The sequence below is a fragment of the Cinclus cinclus genome, chromosome 22 (genome assembly GCF_963662255.1).
Source record: "Cinclus cinclus chromosome 22, bCinCin1.1, whole genome shotgun sequence".
Taxonomy (NCBI): domain Eukaryota; kingdom Metazoa; phylum Chordata; class Aves; order Passeriformes; family Cinclidae; genus Cinclus; species Cinclus cinclus.
Window position 1 is genome coordinate 1,469,134 of NC_085067.1, and position 19,913 is coordinate 1,489,046.

The following is a 19,913-nucleotide window of genomic DNA, read 5'->3' on the forward strand; positions in this document are numbered from 1 at the left end:
TCTGTTTTCTTTCTTCCCTCTCTCCTTCCTCCTTTGATATTTCCCTTTTTTCCTTTCCCTTTAGATCAGAAAGGGCAGTGGCTGAGTGGGTTCTTTGACCATGGCTCATTTATGGAGATCATGCAGCCCTGGGCACAGACAGTCGTGGTGGGGAGAGCAAGGTAAGTTCTGACAACCGCAGAATTCCAGTTTGAATTCTGCTTTGCATTTCTCTAGAACACAACATTCCTGTGATTATTTCCTTCTCTCTCTGTGTGTGTGTATATCTATATCTATTTAATAGAAAGAGTTGGAAAGAAAGGGATGAGATGACCTTTAAGGTCTCTTCCAACCCATTCCATGGCTCTGTAATTCTTTAATTTAAAGGCTTCCAGGCTAAGCAGTGTGCCAGGGGTGGAAATCAATGATTTGGCAAAGCCAGAAGCTCTCTGTCCATGCTCAGGTTCACTTGCAGTTCCTTTCTTGTGACAAATTCCAAGTGGCTTTGGACTCTCACACAGCAGGGATATATAACACAAATGAAACAGACTCCTTTCAAAAGCAGTGGCACTTTGAAAAAAACAAATATGAATGTATTCTTCTGGGATTGTTACTGTAAGTGCTGCCAAAACTCATCTCTTGTATGTATGTTTGGAATATGTGTGCTGTTGGCTGTAAATTGTCTTTTATTATTCTATGGCAACTTGTCCAGGGACACACTATAAAACAAGATGTAGCATCTTCATGTGCTAGCCTGATAAAATTTATATGAAGTATTATGGAAAACAGAAGTTGTTTTGAGCTGTTTTCAAGTTCAATAAATAACTGTAATACTTGGATAAAGATGTTCTTTATTAGGTCACATGGGCCCTAATACAGAAGTTGTAAGTTACCGATTTAGGACGGCTTCTGCAATTACAGGGATCCAGCAGACCCTTAATCACAGGGAATGGGAATATTTCCAGCCCCTCAGTGCACATGGGCCCTGTCTCTTCCCTGCCTGTTCATGTGTCATCAGCTTGGGGTGGCTGGGAGGGAGAGGGGGCTCTGCTGGGACTGTCCTGGCAGCGTGGCATCGATGGCTTTTGTGTGCAGGAGAGCCTGGATCCCCTGGAGGAAGAGCTGGGCATCCTCCCTGGTGCCTGCATCCCTGCCCACCCCTGTCCCTGCACCCTGCAGCAGCAGATCTGGGGCAAATGCAGCAAGTGGTTAAAGCCCCTCCCAAGCCATTCTGGGATTCTCTGATTTTTCACTGTCGAGACTATCAATACCAAAATCTGGGGGATGGCAGGCAAAGGGTGGTGGGTACATGGATTTACTGTTCAAAATCTGGATTTGGTTTATTCTGTTTAATTTTTAGTGAGGAATGTGCTCATTTTTGGAATAGATTTTTCTTTGAGAGCTGTGACCTCTCTGGAGCTCTCCAGCCTCGTGCCTCAACTCTACAAGAGGCCACCAGGCTGCTGCTTTTCTTTGTCTCTCCTGGGTGTTTGGATGTGTAGCAGCAGGAGTAGGAATTTTCTGTGTCTCACCTGTTTGCAGGCTGGGAGGAATACCTGTAGGAGTGGTTGCTGTGGAAACGAGGACGGTGGAGCTCAGCATTCCTGCTGATCCTGCAAACCTGGACTCAGAGGCCAAGGTGGGTGGCTCGTGTGCTCCTGTCCCCGTGGAAGGAGCCCTTGTCCAGGTGGGGTTCCTTCCTTTTCCCCAAGTGCAGCCATTCCTGGAGAGCTGCGAGTGCCTGCAGCTGCAGGAGCAGTGCCTGGGCTGCTGTGGGACCATTCCTGCAGGGGACACATCCCCAGCACTCCTGCTTCACTCAGGGGAGGGGCAGGGATTGGGGCCCAGGAGATGTGTGTGACAAGCACAAATCACTTCCCTGCTCCCTTGCTGGCATGGAGTGTTCCATGGCCTTCCTGCTCTGACATTTTCACAGCCCTGGCCCTACTTCATCTCTCCATGTCCTTTCTTTCTCCTCTCCATGTCCTTTTCTTTCCCTTCTCCTTCCCCTCCTAACAGCATCACAGTGTCAGGCTGTCCATACTTTCTTTTCTTAGCTGAATTAATGGGAATGCTGCTGTTGAAGTTGGTGGCAAAAGGATTGTCCCAATTTTCCCATGGCCAAGCAGATCCCACACATTTCACAATGTTCCTCGTTGTTTATCCCACATCACAGCTCCTGATGATTTTTCTGTGTTTTAACACCTACATTAATGTGCTTCAAGGCCTGACAGTGGATTTTTCTTCCCACCAGATAATCCAGCAGGCTGGGCAGGTGTGGTTCCCTGACTCTGCCTTCAAAACAGCCGAGGCAATCAAGGACTTCAACAGAGAAGGGCTGCCCCTGATGGTCTTTGCAAACTGGAGAGGCTTCTCTGGGGGAATGAAAGGTAAGCAGCACTTTGGATCTGTCCTGGGGGGTGGTTTTGGCTCTGTCTTGGCTGCTCAGGGCACCACAGAGCGCTGCTTGAAATGTCGTGAAGTGCCAGGGATGTGAGATTGATACTATAAAATGTGAAGTAAAAGATTAGATCAGGGCCTCTCAGGAGCACTGAGCTGCTGGAAGCTCTCAGGGTGGCAGAAGTTGCTGGGCTCTGCTGGCTCCTCAGCTGGGCACAAGGCAAAGCCTTTGAGTTTGCAGATGCAGAGGTGGGAGGTGGCAAAAGAGGGCAAAATTCTTCCCTCTGGAAAATACCTGCTCTGTGTGCTGCTACTGCACATTCTGCATGAGTTGCTTTCCCAGCCACACAACTCACTGGGAAGTTGATGTAATTTTAGCTTATTTTATTTACCTTATTTCATCCAGAAATACTGTTTTACCTTCACATGTCAGATCTGGCCTTGCTGTGTTCCTCAGAAATGGAGTTTTACCTTTGGAGATGGGTGGAACAGGCAGCACGAGTGTGTTAATATTTCTATTGCACATCCCAAGTTTTTCCAGCTGGCAGGAGGAGGAGGAGGAGGAGGAGGAGGAGGGAAGGACAGAGCCACTGCAGTTTGCTCCTTGCATTTTCCAGCCTCCTGCTTGCTGTTGGTGTCTCCTGACACTCTCGGTGTCCCTTGGGGACTTGTTTGCAGTTTTGGTTTCAGTGCTGGCTGGGGATTATGCAGGGAGGGAAAATAAACAATTATGCCACCCATCAGTGCACACAAACACACTGCCAGGAGCCGACTGCACTGTGGGTAAAATGACTCCAAAATTGTGTGTAATGAGTAGGAAAAGATTAGAGACAGCTCTTGCTATGCTGAAAATTGACATTAGTGAAGGGGGAGGGGAATAAAAAAGAAAAAGAGTGAAAAAATTAAACCCCCCCCCTTTCCTAGTCAGCCTGGGAGGTCTAATTCCTGCTGTAAAATAAATAAATAACGCCCTAAATAAAGGCACCTCGTGGTGGTGGTTTCCCCAACGAGCCAGAAGGCTCCTGAGCATAATGCAAAATTAAATTATGAAAAACTGGCTGGAATATTCTGACAGAGGAGCCATTTGGCAGGGGTTGGTGTGGGAGAACCAGCAGTGACCCACGACGGGGAGACATCAGGCGTGAAATTCTCTGGAAATGAGCACCAGGGTCCTGGGCTCAGCAGGGAGGGGTTGATCACATGCAAATCCCCCCGACATCCAACCCCTGCTCCCCACAGGGGGCTCGGGGGTTACTTCTCCTTTTTGCCCAGGCCAGATTATAAATAACATTAAAAAAAAAATCTCAAGTAATTCAGTGGTGCCTGGGTGCTGGGTTGTGGGTGTGTGATGGGTTTATGGGGTGTCTTGGGTGTCCTGGGGTGACTTTGTGATGCTTGTATCCCCAGTCATCTTTTCTGTTCGTGTTGGATGTTGAGTTCTGCAGCTGTAAAGCTGGTTCTGGGAGTGAAGGGGGAGAGAAGAGATGCAGAATTTTTGGTTTGTTTTTGTTTAGTTTGTTATAAATTTGCCCTAAACCAGGACACGTGGCCAGCCTTGTCTTCAGGTCCCATCTGATGTTCCAGCCAGGATTTACACACCCAGGGGCCTGTGGACAGGCTGGGTGTTTCCCTCTGGGGTGGGCACTGGGCTCAGGGCACTAAGGGAGGGACAGAGCTCTGTGGGCACTGCCCACCCTGCTACAGAGCCAGCTCTGCTCTGCTGGGCACATCCTGCAGCCTCTCTGCTGCTCATGGAACCCCAGAGTGGTTTGGGTTGGGAGGGGATTTAAAGATCACCTCACTCCAACCTCCTGCCATGGGCAGGGACACCTCTCACTCAGCCAGGTTGCCTAGATTAGGCTGAGGTTTAAATTAATACAGGAATATTGGCCTGGAGCACCATGGGGACCCTTTGGTGGTGGCAGTCGGGGAGGAGAATGCTCCTCAGCAGAGTTCACAGCCACATCTGTGAGCACCAAGGATGTCTCCAGCCCCAGCAGCAGCTCCACTGGCCTTGGTCAAGTGTTGAGCGTGCAAAGGAAGCCAGCACTTGGTTTTATTTCATACCAAATGTTGGGGTTTAATGAGTTATTTCATCAGGGTCCCAAGGCTGCTGGGACACTGAGGTGCAGCACTGCTCTCCCAGAGGGACCAGCTGTGTGCAGAACCATGCAGGGCCAGGTTCCTCCTCCTGGAATGCTGATCCCAGAAAGATCCACAGGCACAGAAATGCTTCCCTGACCACCTGGGAAATAAAATCTTTTCCTGATGACACCTGGGAAACCTGAGGGAGGTTTGGAGAAAGCCTCAAGTTACCCCAATTTCTCTGCTCCTCCTCCCTCTGTCCTGTTCAAACAATTAGTGCTGCTCTTCTCTGCACTTCACCTGAGTAAAATATATACCCGTGGCAGGAGTGAAAAATGTATTGCTAATTACACAATTATTTTATTATGTAGCACTAGTAAAAAATGTCTAGTAAAGAATTAATTCAGTTAAAATAATTTGAATCAAGCAATTATTTTCTTAACACTAGAATTAGCTGAAAGTACTTCAAGTGGTTTATTACTAGCACTACATAATAAAATAATTGTATAATTAGTAATAAATTTGTCACCCCTTTTGAGTCTTGTTCTTTGCTCAGGACAAAGGGAAAGGTTGGAGTTTTTTGTTTGGTTCTCAGTCGTCTCTCTTCTGAGATTTATGTTTATTCCCAATTAGAGGGAATAAATTGTTCTTCCTTTTGTCAGCATTTGATACCTCTTAAATAAGATGAAATTCCTTTTCTTGAGTGTTTGGGCAATGACCTTGGAAACGAAATGGAGAGATCCTATCAGTGCCTGATGTACAAATACATATTTGTATATATTTGTGTGCATATATATTTAGAATATAAAGGAGTATGTGTTTCCTAAAGAGTTAATTGCTTAATTATGTTGATGCTTAACACTAAAATGAGGGCTAAATGACAAAGGGACCTTGGCTGGAGTCTCTTTCTTCCCCAGAAATGAGGCTTTTCTCAAGGGATAGAAAGATTTTAGATGAATAAAAGTGTCTCAGTGTTTTCAGACTGTTCCTGTTGCAGCAGGGATGAGGTACCTAAATGAATCCTTACTTTTCTCTGCACTGGTATTTTAATGGCCAGAAAAAATAAGGCAAACTGGGAGGGTCCAAGCAAAAATCCCAAATGGTGGAGGGGATGGAAGAGGGATGAGGGATGGATTCCTGTGGTGTCTGAGGACAAACCCCACTGAAAATCCTGCTGCTGTTTGGGAGCCTGAAGGAGTGCAGACATTATGTAGGGAGGTACAAGGGGCAGTGACATGAAATTAATGGGGAGGGAGGGGAAGTTTGGCTGAGTTCTGAGGGGAATCTCATCTCCTTGGCTGTGGACATGCCCCTAAAGAAGCAGTGGATTTATTGTTTGGGGTTTCTAAGTGGGAGCTTTCAAAAGCACTGTGGAGGAAACGGTCCTGTGTGAACAAAGAGGTGGGCTAGATGAGCCTAATAACTGTTTTTCATTTCTTGTATTTTGATTTAATACTTCTAGATATAATTATATGTAACAAAATATATATATTCAAGAGTGCCCGTTTCCATTACAAACTGTATCCATTAGAAACTATATCATCTCATAGAAATTCTTCTGCCTTCCCTTTTTCTCTTTTATTTAAATCACCTTTGGGGCTGATATTTTCAATGTACTGTCTTTACACAGTGGAGTTAGTCTTATTAATTTTGAGCAAAATGCCTTAAACAAATTTTAATGGAGGAAGAGCTGAGTGCTGTTCCCCATCCTTCCCCACACACATTTTTATGAAAATCTGGAAAAGCTCTGCTGCCCTTAGGTGCATTTTATTCACATTACATGATTTGTGGGAGAGGTCCAGGGTAGTAAGTCTGAAATTGGGCAGTACAGATGTACCCAGCCTGATTTCCCAAACTCTGGGAATGCTTGTGGGCTTGGGAAGTCAGGGATGGATCATGCCCAGGGCACCTGGTGTAGAGCAGCTGGTGTGAACTGAGGACCTGCAGCCCTGGCACAGATGTGGTTTCGTGGAAAGTCTCCAGACTGGATTTCCAGAGGGCTTCCATGGCTGGACTGATGTGGGAGCATCCTGCAGGCTGGAGAGGGACTTATCCCAAAGCTATGGAGTGATAGGACAGGGGGAATGGCCTTAACCTGGAGGAGAGCAGATTTACATGGGATATCAGGAAAAATTCCTCCCTGTGAGGGTGCTGAGGCCCTGGCACAGGATCCCAGAGAAGCTGTGGCTGTCCCAGCCCTGGAAACTGGAGGTTGGAGCAAGGTTGGAGCACTGATGAGCTGTGACTCCAGGCTGTGTGTCCTTCCCCAGCCTTGTCTGACATCTGTGTCATTCCCAACCCATATCTGACCATCTCAGTGTCCCTCCCCAACCATGTCTGACCATTTTGCTGTCTCTCCCCAGCCATGTATGACATCTGTATCATTGCCCAGCCATGTCTGACATCTGTATGACCATCTCTGTGTCCCTCCCCATCCACTTCTGACATTTTTCTGTCCCTCACCAGCCATGTCTGACCATTTTTATGTCCCTCCCCAGCCATATCTGACATCTGTGTAATTCCCCAGCCATGTCTGACCACTTTTGTGTCCCTCCCCAGCCATATCTGACATCTGTGTCATTCCCCAGCCATGTCTGACCACTTTTGTGTCCCTCCCCAGCCATATCTGACATCTGTGTCATTCCCCAGCCATGTCTGACCACTTTTGTGTCCCTCCCCAGCCATATCTGACATCTGTGTCATTCCCCAGCCATGTCTGACCATTCCTCTGTCCCTCCCCAGCCATGTCTGACATCTCTCTGTCCCTCCCCAGCCACGTCTGACCGTTTCCCATCCCTCCCCTCCCCAGACATGTATGACCAGGTGCTGAAGTTCGGAGCGTACATCGTGGATGGTCTGCGGGAGTACCGGCAGCCCGTGCTCATTTACATCCCGCCGCAGGGGGAGCTGCGCGGCGGCTCCTGGGTGGTCATCGACCCCACCATCAACCCCCGGCACATGGAGATGTACGCGGACAGAGAGAGCAGGTACAGCCCCCTCTGCCTGCGCTCGCACCCGGGACACCCTGGGCTGCTGCCCGAGCCCTGGGAGTTTGTTCCCACTCCTCAGCTGGAACGTAAACCGGAGCTAAAAATTCTCCTTTTCTCCGTTCTCTTTTCACGTTCTTTCCAGCTGATGTTGAACCGTTCAGTTTTGTGTTCGATGAGCTGTAAGTCAGGTGGAAGAAGTGCCTTTGTTTGTTTTTCTGTCCCTTTGCAGAGGAGGGATCCTGGAGCCGGAGGGGACGGTGGAGATCCGCTTCCGCAGGAAGGACCTGGTGAAGACGATGCGCAGGGTGGACCCCGTGTACATCAGCCTGGCCGAGCGCCTGGGTACGTGGGACACCCTCCCAGGGCCACTGGGACACCCCTCGGGGGGAGCACTGAGGGCATTTCATCAGAGGAACTTTCATTTTGCATTTACTCTTCTCTGGCTTGGGAAGAAAAGCAGATGAGACCGCTGCGTGTGTGTACGTGGGAGGTGACGCTCGTGCACGCTCAGCGTACCCTGGGTGTGTAATGCGGTGGTTTTTGGAGTTGATTTCTCTTTTTTATTATATTTTATTGACTGGATCTCACAACAGACCCTCACTGCAGATGCCTGGGTCTAATTTCCAGCTCGGCAATTGCTCAGCTCACTAAAGGTTTGTGGGCCAAATGCTTCATGTAACGAGGAGTTTGACCAAAGACATTTTGGGCTGCTGGATTGTCACTGAGTGTCTGGGGTAGTTTGTGGTAATGATATCCACGAGCTCTTCAGTTTCAAGGCAATAAGGAGTGTTGTCCATGTCTCTGCAAACAGGGGGGCTGTGCAGAGCTCGGTGCTGGCACAGCCAGGGTTGTGTTATTACCACTCTGAGTGATCCCAGTGCCTGCTGTACACTCACCGTCCCAAAATACAGAGTGTTCAGCAAAATGCACTTAATATCAGATATGTTCTCTCTCAGGGGAATGGGCTCTTTAAATAGTTCTTTACTGGCTCTTACTATAAGAGTATAATCTTACAGAGCCTCCTTTTACCTCCAAAATTGACTACATTTCAGTGGAGGGAGAAGCGTGCCATGTGGGTATGGCTTGAATTTATAAAGCCTTTTGGGATCCTTCAGGAGGAAAAGTGTTCTGCAAATGACTGATAAATCCTGGCTATTGCTGCAGTTACATTTTATTATTTGGCTTTTTTTAAAATTTATGGCAGGGCAACAATTTATATACAAAACAACCCTCCTGATCCATCTCGGGAAGAGAATAAGAATGGGTGAAGGGTGAGGGGGTGCCCTGGGATAGTGGAAGGTGTCCCTGCCCATGGCAGGGAGTGGAATGAAATGATCTCTAAAGTCCTTTTCAACTCAAACCATTCTATTATTCTGTGTCTTAAATCCCAGTTTTAAAGTTTAGCCTCTGTCAGACTTGACAGTGTCCCCTTTAGGAGCAAAGGGACTGTGACTACCCCAAATGATGGGAACCCAGCTCAGGGTCCCAAAAAAGCCTCTCTGGAGGTGTTCAGTGGAGTTCCTCAGGCAGGCAGGACCCCCAGCTCCCCCTCCCTTGGGTGTCTGTCAGCCAGGGAGAGCAGGAATCTCCAGGGAAGGAGAAATCAGATGTGTGCTTAGGGAAGGGAATGTGCTGAGCACTCAGCTGGGCCCTGCAGATGAATGGTCCTGCAGGGCAGCTCTGCTGCTGCTGGAGTGTTTGCTTTCACCTCCCCACACAGCCCTGGCTGTTCAGCAGTAAAACAAGCCCTGCTCCAGGCAGAGCCAGTGCCTGGGGATGGATCCAGGAGCAGAGCCAGCAGGAATGCTGTGCACAAAGGCTGGAGTGTGGAAATCCTGGAGAGAGGGGGAGAGCAGAGCATCACCTCCACTCACCTCTGTGATTGCAGGACACCTGCAGGCCACCCTCGAATCCTGTGGGACACTGAAAAACACCACAGGGGAAAAGATGGGGTAGAGTTTTCTGCCAACAGCCTCAAAAACCCTGCTCCATGAGAGGAGGCAGGAGCCTGGTAGGGCTTTTTTTCCCCCTCTTCCTCTACAGGGTAATTACTCCCAGCAAACTCCATACACTTTAATTAAAATGACTGCAACACAAGAGCAAGTCACTTACAACTGTACATAGGGAGAGCTCTAAAAGCTTCAGTCACTGATAAGCATCTCCCTGAGATGGATCGTAATTGCTCCCAGCATCGGGTGATCATTGCTGTTGTTTTGCCACTAATTCCATACCAGAGCAGGAAAGCCAAGATTGCAGGACACACTGAATTGCATAATCTTTTTTCCCCCCAATTTTTTTTTTTTTTTCTTTTTGCTGGTTTTCTTTCTGGCCAATTTAAAATTTGTCAAAGTCGGTCTTCTTCTGGATCACTGCCCTTTGATATTTCGCGCACTCCATTTGCCACAAACAAGCCGCAGGGCCGCAGTTCATGCTGACTCCAGCAGAAGCAGAGAAAGCTCCATTTATCTTACACTGCCTGCTGAATTCTTACTCATTAGCTGGGGGTTCACTGCCTCTCTTTAACCCCTGAGTGGCTGTCATCCCTCCCCGGAGCTCTGGGGAGCAGCACCAGGGTGATGCTGTCCCACGAGCCCACGCCGGGGCTGGATGTGGCAGCCAGGGAGTGGGAGAGCAGGGGAGGTTGGCAGATATTGAATCATTTGACATAAATCTGTTCATTATCAATTCTCCAGCACGATTGCTGAAATGTTGATTAGCCCCGTGGTTTATTAAAGTGTCACTCACAGGAGTTGGGCTGTTCCAGCATAGGGCAGGGGAAGAGAGGGTGGCCCTTCCCTTCTCCTGCCCCAGAGCACATTCCCACATGGAATTGGTGTGCAGGGACAACAGGGATCACCCAGAAACGTGGGAGTGGTGCAGCCTGCAAGCCTTGGGCCAGAGTTTAAAATTCAGAGATTCAGTTTTATTTATTTATTACAGTTAGATTAAAACATGAAAGTAAGCCTTATCGTACAGATTCTGTGCCTTGTGTCAGAGGTGCAGGGAAATGGGTGCAAAAAAGGGGTGGAAGATGAGTGAAAGGAATGGCAGAATGGCTCCAGTTATAGCCAGACTAGCTGTTGCATTTTCATGTTTCTTGTAGGAAAAGGCAGCATCCAGTCATCACCTGATGTGATAGTGAGAATGTCCTCACTGCTCCTGTGAGGTGTTCCTGTGTGCTGGAATGCACCTCTAATTTTATTTATTTCATTTCCTAGGGTAGCCAGTTTGTGCTGCTGGGGCTTGGTTCACATCTTACTTGGCTAAAGAGCATCCAAAATAGTCTTTAAATTTCCAAATAACAAGTGAACACTCAAGTATTCATCACTAAGCTCCACTTCAGCACAGCAGTTCCTCTCTGAAAAGAAACATTTTGGGGTGCAGGATCAGAACTGACCCCCACTGCCAGTTTTTCAGGAGAACCTGGGAGAAACACTGCTCTTTTGATTCCATCTCTCATGGGGTGTTGGATAAACACAATCTGTAACTTTGTTTTGTGGGTGATGCTGCTTTCAGCAGCTGTGTGCAGCTTTAGTGTGCTGCATTTAGATTGGTGTTAATTCACCATCACAGGGCTCCAAGAGCAAGTCCTGCTTTCTCTCAGCTCCTCTGTGGCACTTGGCACCTGGGATATCCTCCCAGGAGGGCTGGGGGTAGGAAATTTTTGGAATTATGTCCCTGCCACACTTGACCTGCTCAGAAATGAGACCTCAGGAATGAAGAGTGGGAAGGGCCAGGGTGGGAATCTCAGGGATTCTGTACAAGGATATTTGCAGCCTGTGCCACGAGCATGTGTGACCTTCACTGGCTGTTCATGCTGCACCTTTCTGACATAAATCCTGCTGAATATTTAGTGAAGCAATTACAGCCTGTCTCATTTAAAGAAACAAGAGACAATCCAAAAATGCCTGTGTCTCCAGGGACGTGAGTGGCTCCCTGTGACCTTCCCTCTCCCTTCTGGAGCAGCTCCCTCCAGCTGGGCTTGGGGGGAGTTACCTGGGGAGCCTGGACACCTTTGGCATTTTTGCTGCCTTTGCTGAATTTCATGGAATCCCCAGATGGTTGGGATTAGAAGGAAGCCTAAAGCTCATCAGGGACACCTTCCATTATCCCAGGGTGCTCCAAGCCCTGTCCCTGTCCAACCTGGCCTTGGACACTTCCAGGGATCCAGGGGCAGCCACAGCTGCTCTGGGCACCCTGTGCCAGGGCCTGCCCACCCTCCCAGAAGAGAAGAAATTTATGTCTGGCAACTGTTTTGCTCAAGGCAAAAGAAGAGGTGTTGAGATTCAGGTGGGAGGCTGTTGTTGCAGGTGTGGAAATGAGGTGCTGCTTTCCCAGGACATCTTTTCAACTTGGTAAAGGCAGTTTTGTTAGTGATTAAAAAAGAAGAGTGTAGAGCCAAGAGGTGTTGAGGTGTTCCCTGCTGTGGATGGGTTCTGGAGGTGCTGGGAACAGAATTAAGATGTTTCCAAGCCCCTTCCCATCCTGGCACTCTCTGGAGCCACAGTGACCTGGAGGCTACAGAGGAAGCTGCAGTCCAAGGGAAAGGTGACATTTTATGGCACTTCAGGAGCATGCCCTGTGCTCCCTGCCAGCTGAGGAAGGTCACACACGTTCCTGGTGGTGCCCCAGCTGCGTGCCAGGCTCTCTCCTCGTGGAATGGGGCTGTCTCAGAGCACTGCTCCTTTTGTTTCCCTATTGATTAGCAGCCAATCCATACCTAGAGGTCTATAATGTTCCTATGATTTAAACTTTAACAGTTTCATTAACTGTCAAGTACCTCTAGAGCAAAGGAATCCCATATTTTAACTCCCCTCTGCTTGCCAGGATAAGATTTGTGGAAGGCGACATCTTTTTTATCTTTTTTTTTTTCCCCCTTGAAAAATAAATAAATAAAGCCCAGGCTTTCTAAAAAACCCCGAGGCCTCAGGATCTGACTAGGAAAGAAAGAAAACCATTCCAAGATATTTAATTGTACAGGGGGCTTACAGGATTGATCGAGAGCTTAGCTTTTTACAATAGTCCAGTGAATAAGAAATGCTCCTGACAAACGATCGATGATGGGATAATCACTCTTTATCCCCCCTCCTCATTGTTACCTTCTTTCTTCCAGGAGAACAGGGTTCAGAAGTCAAAAATCTTTATAGACGCTGCTTTTAAATTAAGCAGAAAATAGACATTGACATATTTGTTAATCTCACCTAAATCATTACTGGGCCTGGCTGGGTGGACTCGGTGGCCAGGGCTGGAATTCACCAGCAGGGCTGCCTTAAGTGCTTGTGTTGCCATTAAAACCTGGGAGCCTGGGAGTTCAGCGTGGATAAATATAGATAATTTTTTATTCTGAAGGTTATAAGGGGAGCTTCTCTTAATTAAAACCTTCTTACTCACATCTGAAGGGTTAGGTAACATTTATATCGGAAGGCACGGGAAAAAACATTCCTTCCCTGGGAAGGATCTTTGTCTGGAGGGGCTGTGCCTTGGAAAAATACAAATATAGGGGGTGTGTGAGCAGGCACTGGAGTGCTCAGGCCACTGAGGAGCTCTTCCCTTTGGACCAGCAGCTTTGGATTATGGTGTCTGTGGGAATGAACTGTGGAAAGAGCAGCAGCATCCTGCAGGTGCAGTGGGATGCTGCCCCCAGGATGCTGTCTCAGCTTCCAGCTGTGCTTTAGAGGCTTCCTGAGAACAGATTAATAGCTGATCTTCATGCTCAGGAGCCTGTGCTGGAATTTCCTTTGTCTGATCACCCTCTGTGAGCTCAGTGAATTCCAGCCTTGTATCCTGCACTGCGTGAAGTTGGTCCCTCTTGGGGTTTCTGTGAAGTTTGTGTTTGGTTTGGGCTGGGTATGTGGGGTTGGGGCTGCTCTGGATTCCTGCTGTGATTGCAGAGCCCCAGGAGTGGGCTCTGGCAGCAGCAGCCTAAAGGAGAGCTCACAGTGGTGCCATGGTCTGTGTTTCCTGCTAAATGTGGTGGGACATTATTCTCTTTTAGGAGTAAGTCCCGTAAATGTCACTTAATTGATGGCTTAGATCGTTGGCATTTAAGTGGAACAGAGTTTCCATGGTGAAAACACCCTGAGAGCTCTTACCTCACAAAATCTGGGCTGGACCACAGAGATGTGCTGAGCACTGCTGCGAGATGATGCTCTGGGCTTTGTCCTTTGGCTTTTCCGAGCTCTGGAGCTGCACCCCCAGGTTCTGAGCTGTGCGTGCTTTCAGGAACCCCCGAGCTGAGCCCGGCTGACAGGAAGGAGCTGGAGGCCAAGCTGAAGGAGAGGGAGGAGTTCCTGATCCCCATGTACCAGCAGGTGGCCATGCAGTTCGCTGACCTGCACGACACCCCCGGCAGGATGCAGGAGAAAGGAGCCATCACCGTGAGTGTCCTGGAGCTTCCCTGGCCACGGCCCCGTGCTCCTGTGCTGGGACAATCCCCGCTGGGAATCTCCATCTTCCTCCTCTGCCACGGTGTGGCAAATAGAAAACTCTCAGAAAGGAAATCTCAGGATGGAGAAATGCAAGGACAAGAAACAGCAGGGCTGTGAGCTGTGTAAAGATGGGTCTCAGGAAAATACCTTAAGCAGGAGAGTAGAAATATGTAAGCTTAATAATGAAGCTTTATCCATTGTTTTAAACCATTACAAGCGTTGTTCACAGCAAGATGTACATGTAGTTTATTAATTGGCCTGAGCAAACACTTGTCAGCTTTTAACATTCTGCTGTTGGCTGGAAAGTTGTTAAAAGACTTTGTAACAAAGAGAACTTCTCTGCTGCTGATAGCAGCTGGAGCTGATCCATCTCCCTTGCTTAGCTCTGTAGAATGAGACTGATTGTGATGGAATAAAGCTTCCAGACAGCTGCTCCAGCATTCCCATCTTGTTCGTGCACGTAGATATATGTAAACATAAGAGAAAGAAAATATCCCAGGAAAAAAAAAAAAAAACCAAAAAAACAGCAGCAGGGAACAGGAGGAGCCCCAGCCTGGGTGTCCCTTTGGGCAGGAGGTGTCTGTGTTGCTTCCCTCACTCCTTTCCCCCTCTCTCCTGTGCCCCGGGCAGGATGTGCTGGACTGGAAAACCTCCCGGACCTTTTTCTACTGGCGGCTGCGGCGGCTGCTGCTGGAGGAGGCTGTGAAGAGCAAAATCCACGAGGCCAACCCCGAGCTGACAGATGGGCAGATCCAGGCCATGCTGCGCCGCTGGTTCGTGGAGGTGGAGGGGACAGTGAAGGTCAGCGTGGGGCTGGGGCTGCCACGTCCCCCTGTCCTGCTGTGTCCCCCTGTCCTGCTGTGTCCCTCTGTCCTGCCGAGTCCCCCTGTCCTGCCACATCCCCCTGTCCTGCCACATCCCCCTGTCCTGCTGTGTCCCTCTGTCCTGCCGAGTCCCCCTGTCCTGCCGTGTCCCCCTGTCCTGCTGTGTCCCCCTGTCCTGCCGAGTCCCCCTGTCCTGCCACATCCCCCTGTCCTGCCACATCCCCCTGTCCTGCTGTGTCCCTCTGTCCTGCCACATCCCCCTGTCCTGCCACGTCCCCCTGTCCTGCCGTGTCCCTCTGTCCTGCCACGTCCCCCTGTCCTGCCACGTCCCCCTGTCCTGCTGTGTCCCCCTGTCCTGCCACATCCCCCTGTCCTGCTGTGTCCCTCTGTCCTGCCGAGTCCCCCTGTCCTGCCACATCCCCCTGTCCTGCCGTATCCCCCTGTCCTGCCGTATCCCCCTGTCCTGCCGTGTCCCCCTGTCCTGCCACATCCCCCTGTCCTGCCACATCCCCCTGTCCTGCTGTGTCCCCCTGTCCTGCCGTGTCCCCGTCCTGTCACTTCCCTCTGTCCTGCCACATCCCCCTGTCCTGCCACATCCCCCTGTCCTGCTGTGTCCCCCTGTCCTGCCGTGTCCCCCTGTCCTGCCACATCCCCCTGTCCTGCCGTGTCCCCGTCCTGTCACTTCCCCCTGTCCTGCCACATCCCCCTGTCCTGCCACATCCCCCTGTCCTGCTGTGTCCCCCTGTCCTGCCGTGTCCCCCTGTCCTGCCACATCCCCCTGTCCTGCCGTGTCCCCGTCCTGTCACTTCCCCCTGTCCTGCCACATCCCCCTGTCCTGCCACATCCCCCTGTCCTGCTGTGTCCCCCTGTCCTGCCACATCCCCCTGTCCTGCCGTGTCCCCCTGTCCTGCCACATCCCCCTGTCCTGCCACATCCCCCTGTCCTGCCGTGTCCCCCTGTCCTGCTGTCCCCAGAGTGCCCCAGGGCCACCCAGCCCAGCCCCTGCTCTTGGGGTGGTTTTGTCACAAGCCTCCAATCTCAGTATTTTACTTTATTTTATTATTCCATTCCATTCCATTCCATTCCATTCCATTCCATTCCATTCCATTCCATTCCATTCCATTCCATTCCATTCCATTCCATTCCTTTTCCATTCCATTCCACTTTACTCTATTCCATTCCAGTCTTTATTATATCTGGTTTTATTTATTTTACTTAATTTTATGTATTTATTTATTTAATTTTTACTTTGCTACTATGTTATTTTATTTATTTATTTGTTTCATTTTCTTTTAATTAATGTTATTTTACTTTATGTTACTTTATTTATTTTACTTATCTATTTTATTTTACTTAATTTTGTTTATTTTACTTTATTTTTAAAAAATCTATTTTATTTCATTGCTTTATTTTTGAATTCTTTTCATTCTGTTTTTAAAGTCCCCAACACCCAGGGGTTCCAGGGAAGGGGGGAATGTTCTCTGGAGGGCAGCAGCCTTTCCAAGGTAGAGGCTGAGCTCTCCAAAAGCAGGCAGCTCGTTAGCTAATACATTACACCAATCAAGGAGAGTTATCTTAAGCCACAATTAATCTGCTCCCTGGCATATGTTGATAGGGAAGCATCATGCTGTTTCTTAATTAAAAGCAAACGGATTAAAAATGATTAATAAGAGTATTAAATATTCTCCTAAACTAAAAGCTTTGGGATTCTTGGGTAAATGGAGCTTTGCTCAGGTCTGGGGCTGTCTCACAGCTTCCCGGGCTGGGCTTTCCCCCCTTCCCTGGAACCTTCCTTTGTATGCAGGGAACGTGGCTGCATGGCAGGGGCACAGGCAGGGAGCAAAACCCAACGAGTTTCCAATCATAATAAGGAGAAAAACAATGAAATAAGCAAAATCTTGAAGTGACATCACCGGGCTGAGACAATCAGAGACATGGTGTGAAAGGAAATCAAATAATCCTGGGGTTTCTGCAGTGTGGCAGGGGCTGGGATGGGCTCTGAAACCAAAATTTCTCCCTGGGAGGGTGGGGAGGCCCTGGCAGAGATTCCCAGAGCAGCTGTGGCTGCCCCTGGATCCCTGGGAGTGTCCAAGGCCGGGCTGGACAGGGCTTGGAGAGACCTGGGACACTGGGAGCTGTCCCCTCTGCACAAGTCCCTGGCAAGAGGGGTCAGGCTGTGCCCCAGGGAACAGGGACAGCAGGAGAGGGAACAGCCTCAGGCTGGGCCAGGGCAGGCTCGGGGTGGATTTTGGGGAAATTCCTCCCTGAAAGGGAAATTCCTCCCTGGAAAGGCTGCCCAGCCCTGGCACAGCTGCCCAGGGCAGTGCTGAGTCCCCATCCCTGGAGGGATTTAAAAGCTCTGGGGATGTGGCTCTTGGGGACGTGGTCAGTGGTGGCCTTGGCAGTGCTGGGCTCGATGCTCTCAGAAGTTTTTCCAACCTTTATGACCCTGGGAGTCCCTGGTGGTGTGTCCCAAAGGTGTGGCAGGTTCTGGCTGCAGCAGGGGGTGCCAGGGAGGTGCCAGCACGGTGTCACCGCCCCCAGCTCATTGTCATTCTGCCTTTGACTTGGTTAGTGATAACAGAGAAGGATAGTGCACCTTTAAATGAGGAGCTTTGTGTTTAATTACCCAAATAAAATGACATAAATATGAATGAGTGCTAATGGCAGTACTTGCTTTTCCGGAAACCATTAACAAAACGATTCTTAAATGATTTGTAAAGAAAATGAGAGGAGAGGAGAAGAGAGAAGGCTGTTAGGGGCTCACACACTCCTGAGTTATTACTCAGCCAGCTATCTAGCAAATATCAGGTGAAATGATCTTGTGAAAGGCAAAAAGGGGGCTGTGGCTGAGGGCTCCAGACACCCCAGCTGTGCCCAAGGAGCTGCTTGGCCCCGGGGCTGGCTCAGGGCTCCCAGGATTGCTGGGGACAGCCCAGGGGCAGGCTGGAGGTGATGGGGACTCAGGTCCCCTGATGGTTTAGCACTGGGAGAATCCCCGGAGCAGCTGAACCTCAGGTCAGCCAGTTCCACCAGAATTTGGGCAGCTGATAACCAGAGAAACTGGGGTTTATCTGGGACAGCTCCTGGGATTGATGCAGCTCATTCTCTGCAGCACTGACCAAGCACCTCCTTGCTCCCTTCCATCCCATTTATGGCAGGATGCAGAAGAAATAAATAATCTTTGAACTTTGCTGACTGTTAGGTATGTGTGTGGGGATCCCCAGCCAGATGTGTCACCCACAGCTGCCAAGCCCAGGAACTGTGGGGTGGGCAGGGCTGGGGTGCAGGCTGAGCTGTGGGTTTTTGGCAGGCTGAGCTGTGGGTTTTTGGCAGGCTTACCTGTGGGACAGCAACAAGGACCTGGTGGAGTGGCTGGAGAAGCAGCTGACGGAGGAGGAGGGCGTTCGCTCGGTGGTGGAGGAGAACATCAAATACATCTCCAGGGATTATGTGCTCAAGCAGATCCGGGGGTGAGTGCAGGGAGGGGACCTGGGTGGGATCAGGGATGGCTCCAGAGCTCCTGCCTTCTCCACCCAGGGCCACACACTCAGAATTCCAGTCCCACCAGCAGAGTGTCCTGAGGAAGCTCCCAGCTGCTCCCAGGGCTATGTGCACTCACAGCTCCACTTTCCAGCCCCCTGGAATTGCTGCTGGGAGCTGTGGGAGGCTCTGGAGCTGCCTCACTCACCTCTGTCCTCTTTGCAGCCTGGTCCAGGCCAATCCCGAGGTTGCCATGGATTCCATCGTGCACATGACCCAGCACATCTCCCCCACCCAGCGAGCCGAGGTCGTGCGGATCCTCTCCACAATGGACTCGCCTTCTTCCACGTAAGAGCATCGATCCCCACCCCGCCCCTGCCCGGCGCCGCCAGGAGGAACCCGGAGCTGGGAACTGCCCTTTGTCTGCTCCGCTGCCACGGGGAGGCTCAGGGAACGCTGCTGCAGTGACAGTTTTATTTTTTCAAATCAGGCTGACCAGAGGAAGCGTGTCCTTTGGCCAGGGACACGAGGAAAACGTATAAACACAAGCGCCTGCCTGCGGAACTGAGTCCCCTTCTGTACCTTATTTATTGACCAGAGTGGGGCTGGGTGCTCTGGTACCGTGAGGCCTTGGCACAGCAGGACCCTGCAGGGACACCTCTGTCCTTCCAGGGACACCCCTGGCCTTGCACAGGGACACCCCTGGCCTGGCAGGGACTCCCCTGTCCTTGCACAAGGACACCCTGCCCTCCTCTCCTCCCCCGTGCCCGGCAGCAGCAGCAGCTCTGTGCTGACAAGTGCCAATGTCCCCTGTCCCCTCTCTGGGGACCCCCACAGCCCCTGGCTGTGTCAGTGGTGATTTCTGTGTCACCCTCTGTCAGTGGTGATTTGATTTGTGTGTCCCGTATCTGTCTTGTCTCTTAGGTAGAGCAAAACCTGCCTTTAGCTGCTGTGGCCGGGGCTGTCCCCGTGTCCCCCAGGAGGCTCCCAGGCTTCCCAGGGCTGTGAAGGTTTTTGGGGGGCAGGATTTTGGGGGCTGAACCCCCCCCCTTGCTTTGCCTTTGTGCCCAATTCCCTTGAACAATGTGTGAAAAGCCCTTCTGGGACGAGGCACAAGAGACCAAAGTGCAGCTGCTCAGCATTTCTGCTCTCCCTTCCCTGATGTTTTCAGGGATAATGGATGGGGATGGGGATACACACCCACTGTGTATCCTTGGTGTAAGTGCTCATCCCTCTCCTGTGGGCAGCAGGAGGCAGATCCAGGCACTGAGGTGAGGGAGGAGAAAGGACAGAGCCAAATCCCCCAGTGGGGTTGGAGCTGCACAAGGAGATCTCAGTCTGAGGATCTGAGGAGAGCTTTTCTCCACCATCCTGTCCCTCCCCAGAGCTGCCTGTGCTTGGCTGGGGAGGGGCCACTCTTACCTGGAAAAGTGGAAAAATGTTGGCTTTGGCATCTCATTCCAATTATTGGAATTATTGGGTGGCAGGTGAGTGCAGGAAGGGGTGGCAGCTGCCCAGATCCCCAACTCCTTTCTACATGTGTTTTTTATGTAACAAAAGCTCAAAGGAGCTGCAGTGCTGGAAGCACAGCCCACCCCTCTCACACAGCTCCTGCTATGGAGCTGGGTCTGGGCAGTCCCGGGCTCACCAGTGATGGTCTTGGAAGAATTTCAGATTTTACAACCCCTCCTTTAGTACAGCAGGAAGGGCTGTACATCACAAGT

At 50.2% G+C, this 19,913-nt stretch overlaps 1 protein-coding gene across 1 annotated transcript in view; it reads left to right on the plus strand.

Annotated features, from left to right (window-relative positions):
• ACACA (acetyl-CoA carboxylase alpha) overlaps positions 1-18,973 on the plus strand; it is a 101,125-nt gene extending 82,152 nt beyond the window's left edge. Inside the window, 9 exon segments of the mRNA XM_062507329.1 lie at positions 65-161; positions 1,522-1,618; positions 2,234-2,369; positions 7,274-7,451; positions 7,684-7,796; positions 13,677-13,831; positions 14,513-14,683; positions 18,043-18,179; positions 18,415-18,973. Coding sequence (XP_062363313.1) covers positions 65-161; positions 1,522-1,618; positions 2,234-2,369; positions 7,274-7,451; positions 7,684-7,796; positions 13,677-13,831; positions 14,513-14,683; positions 18,043-18,179; positions 18,415-18,541 — 1,211 coding nt within the window. The 3' untranslated portion in view covers positions 18,542-18,973.
• Positions 18,974-19,913: the final 940 nt, after the last annotated feature.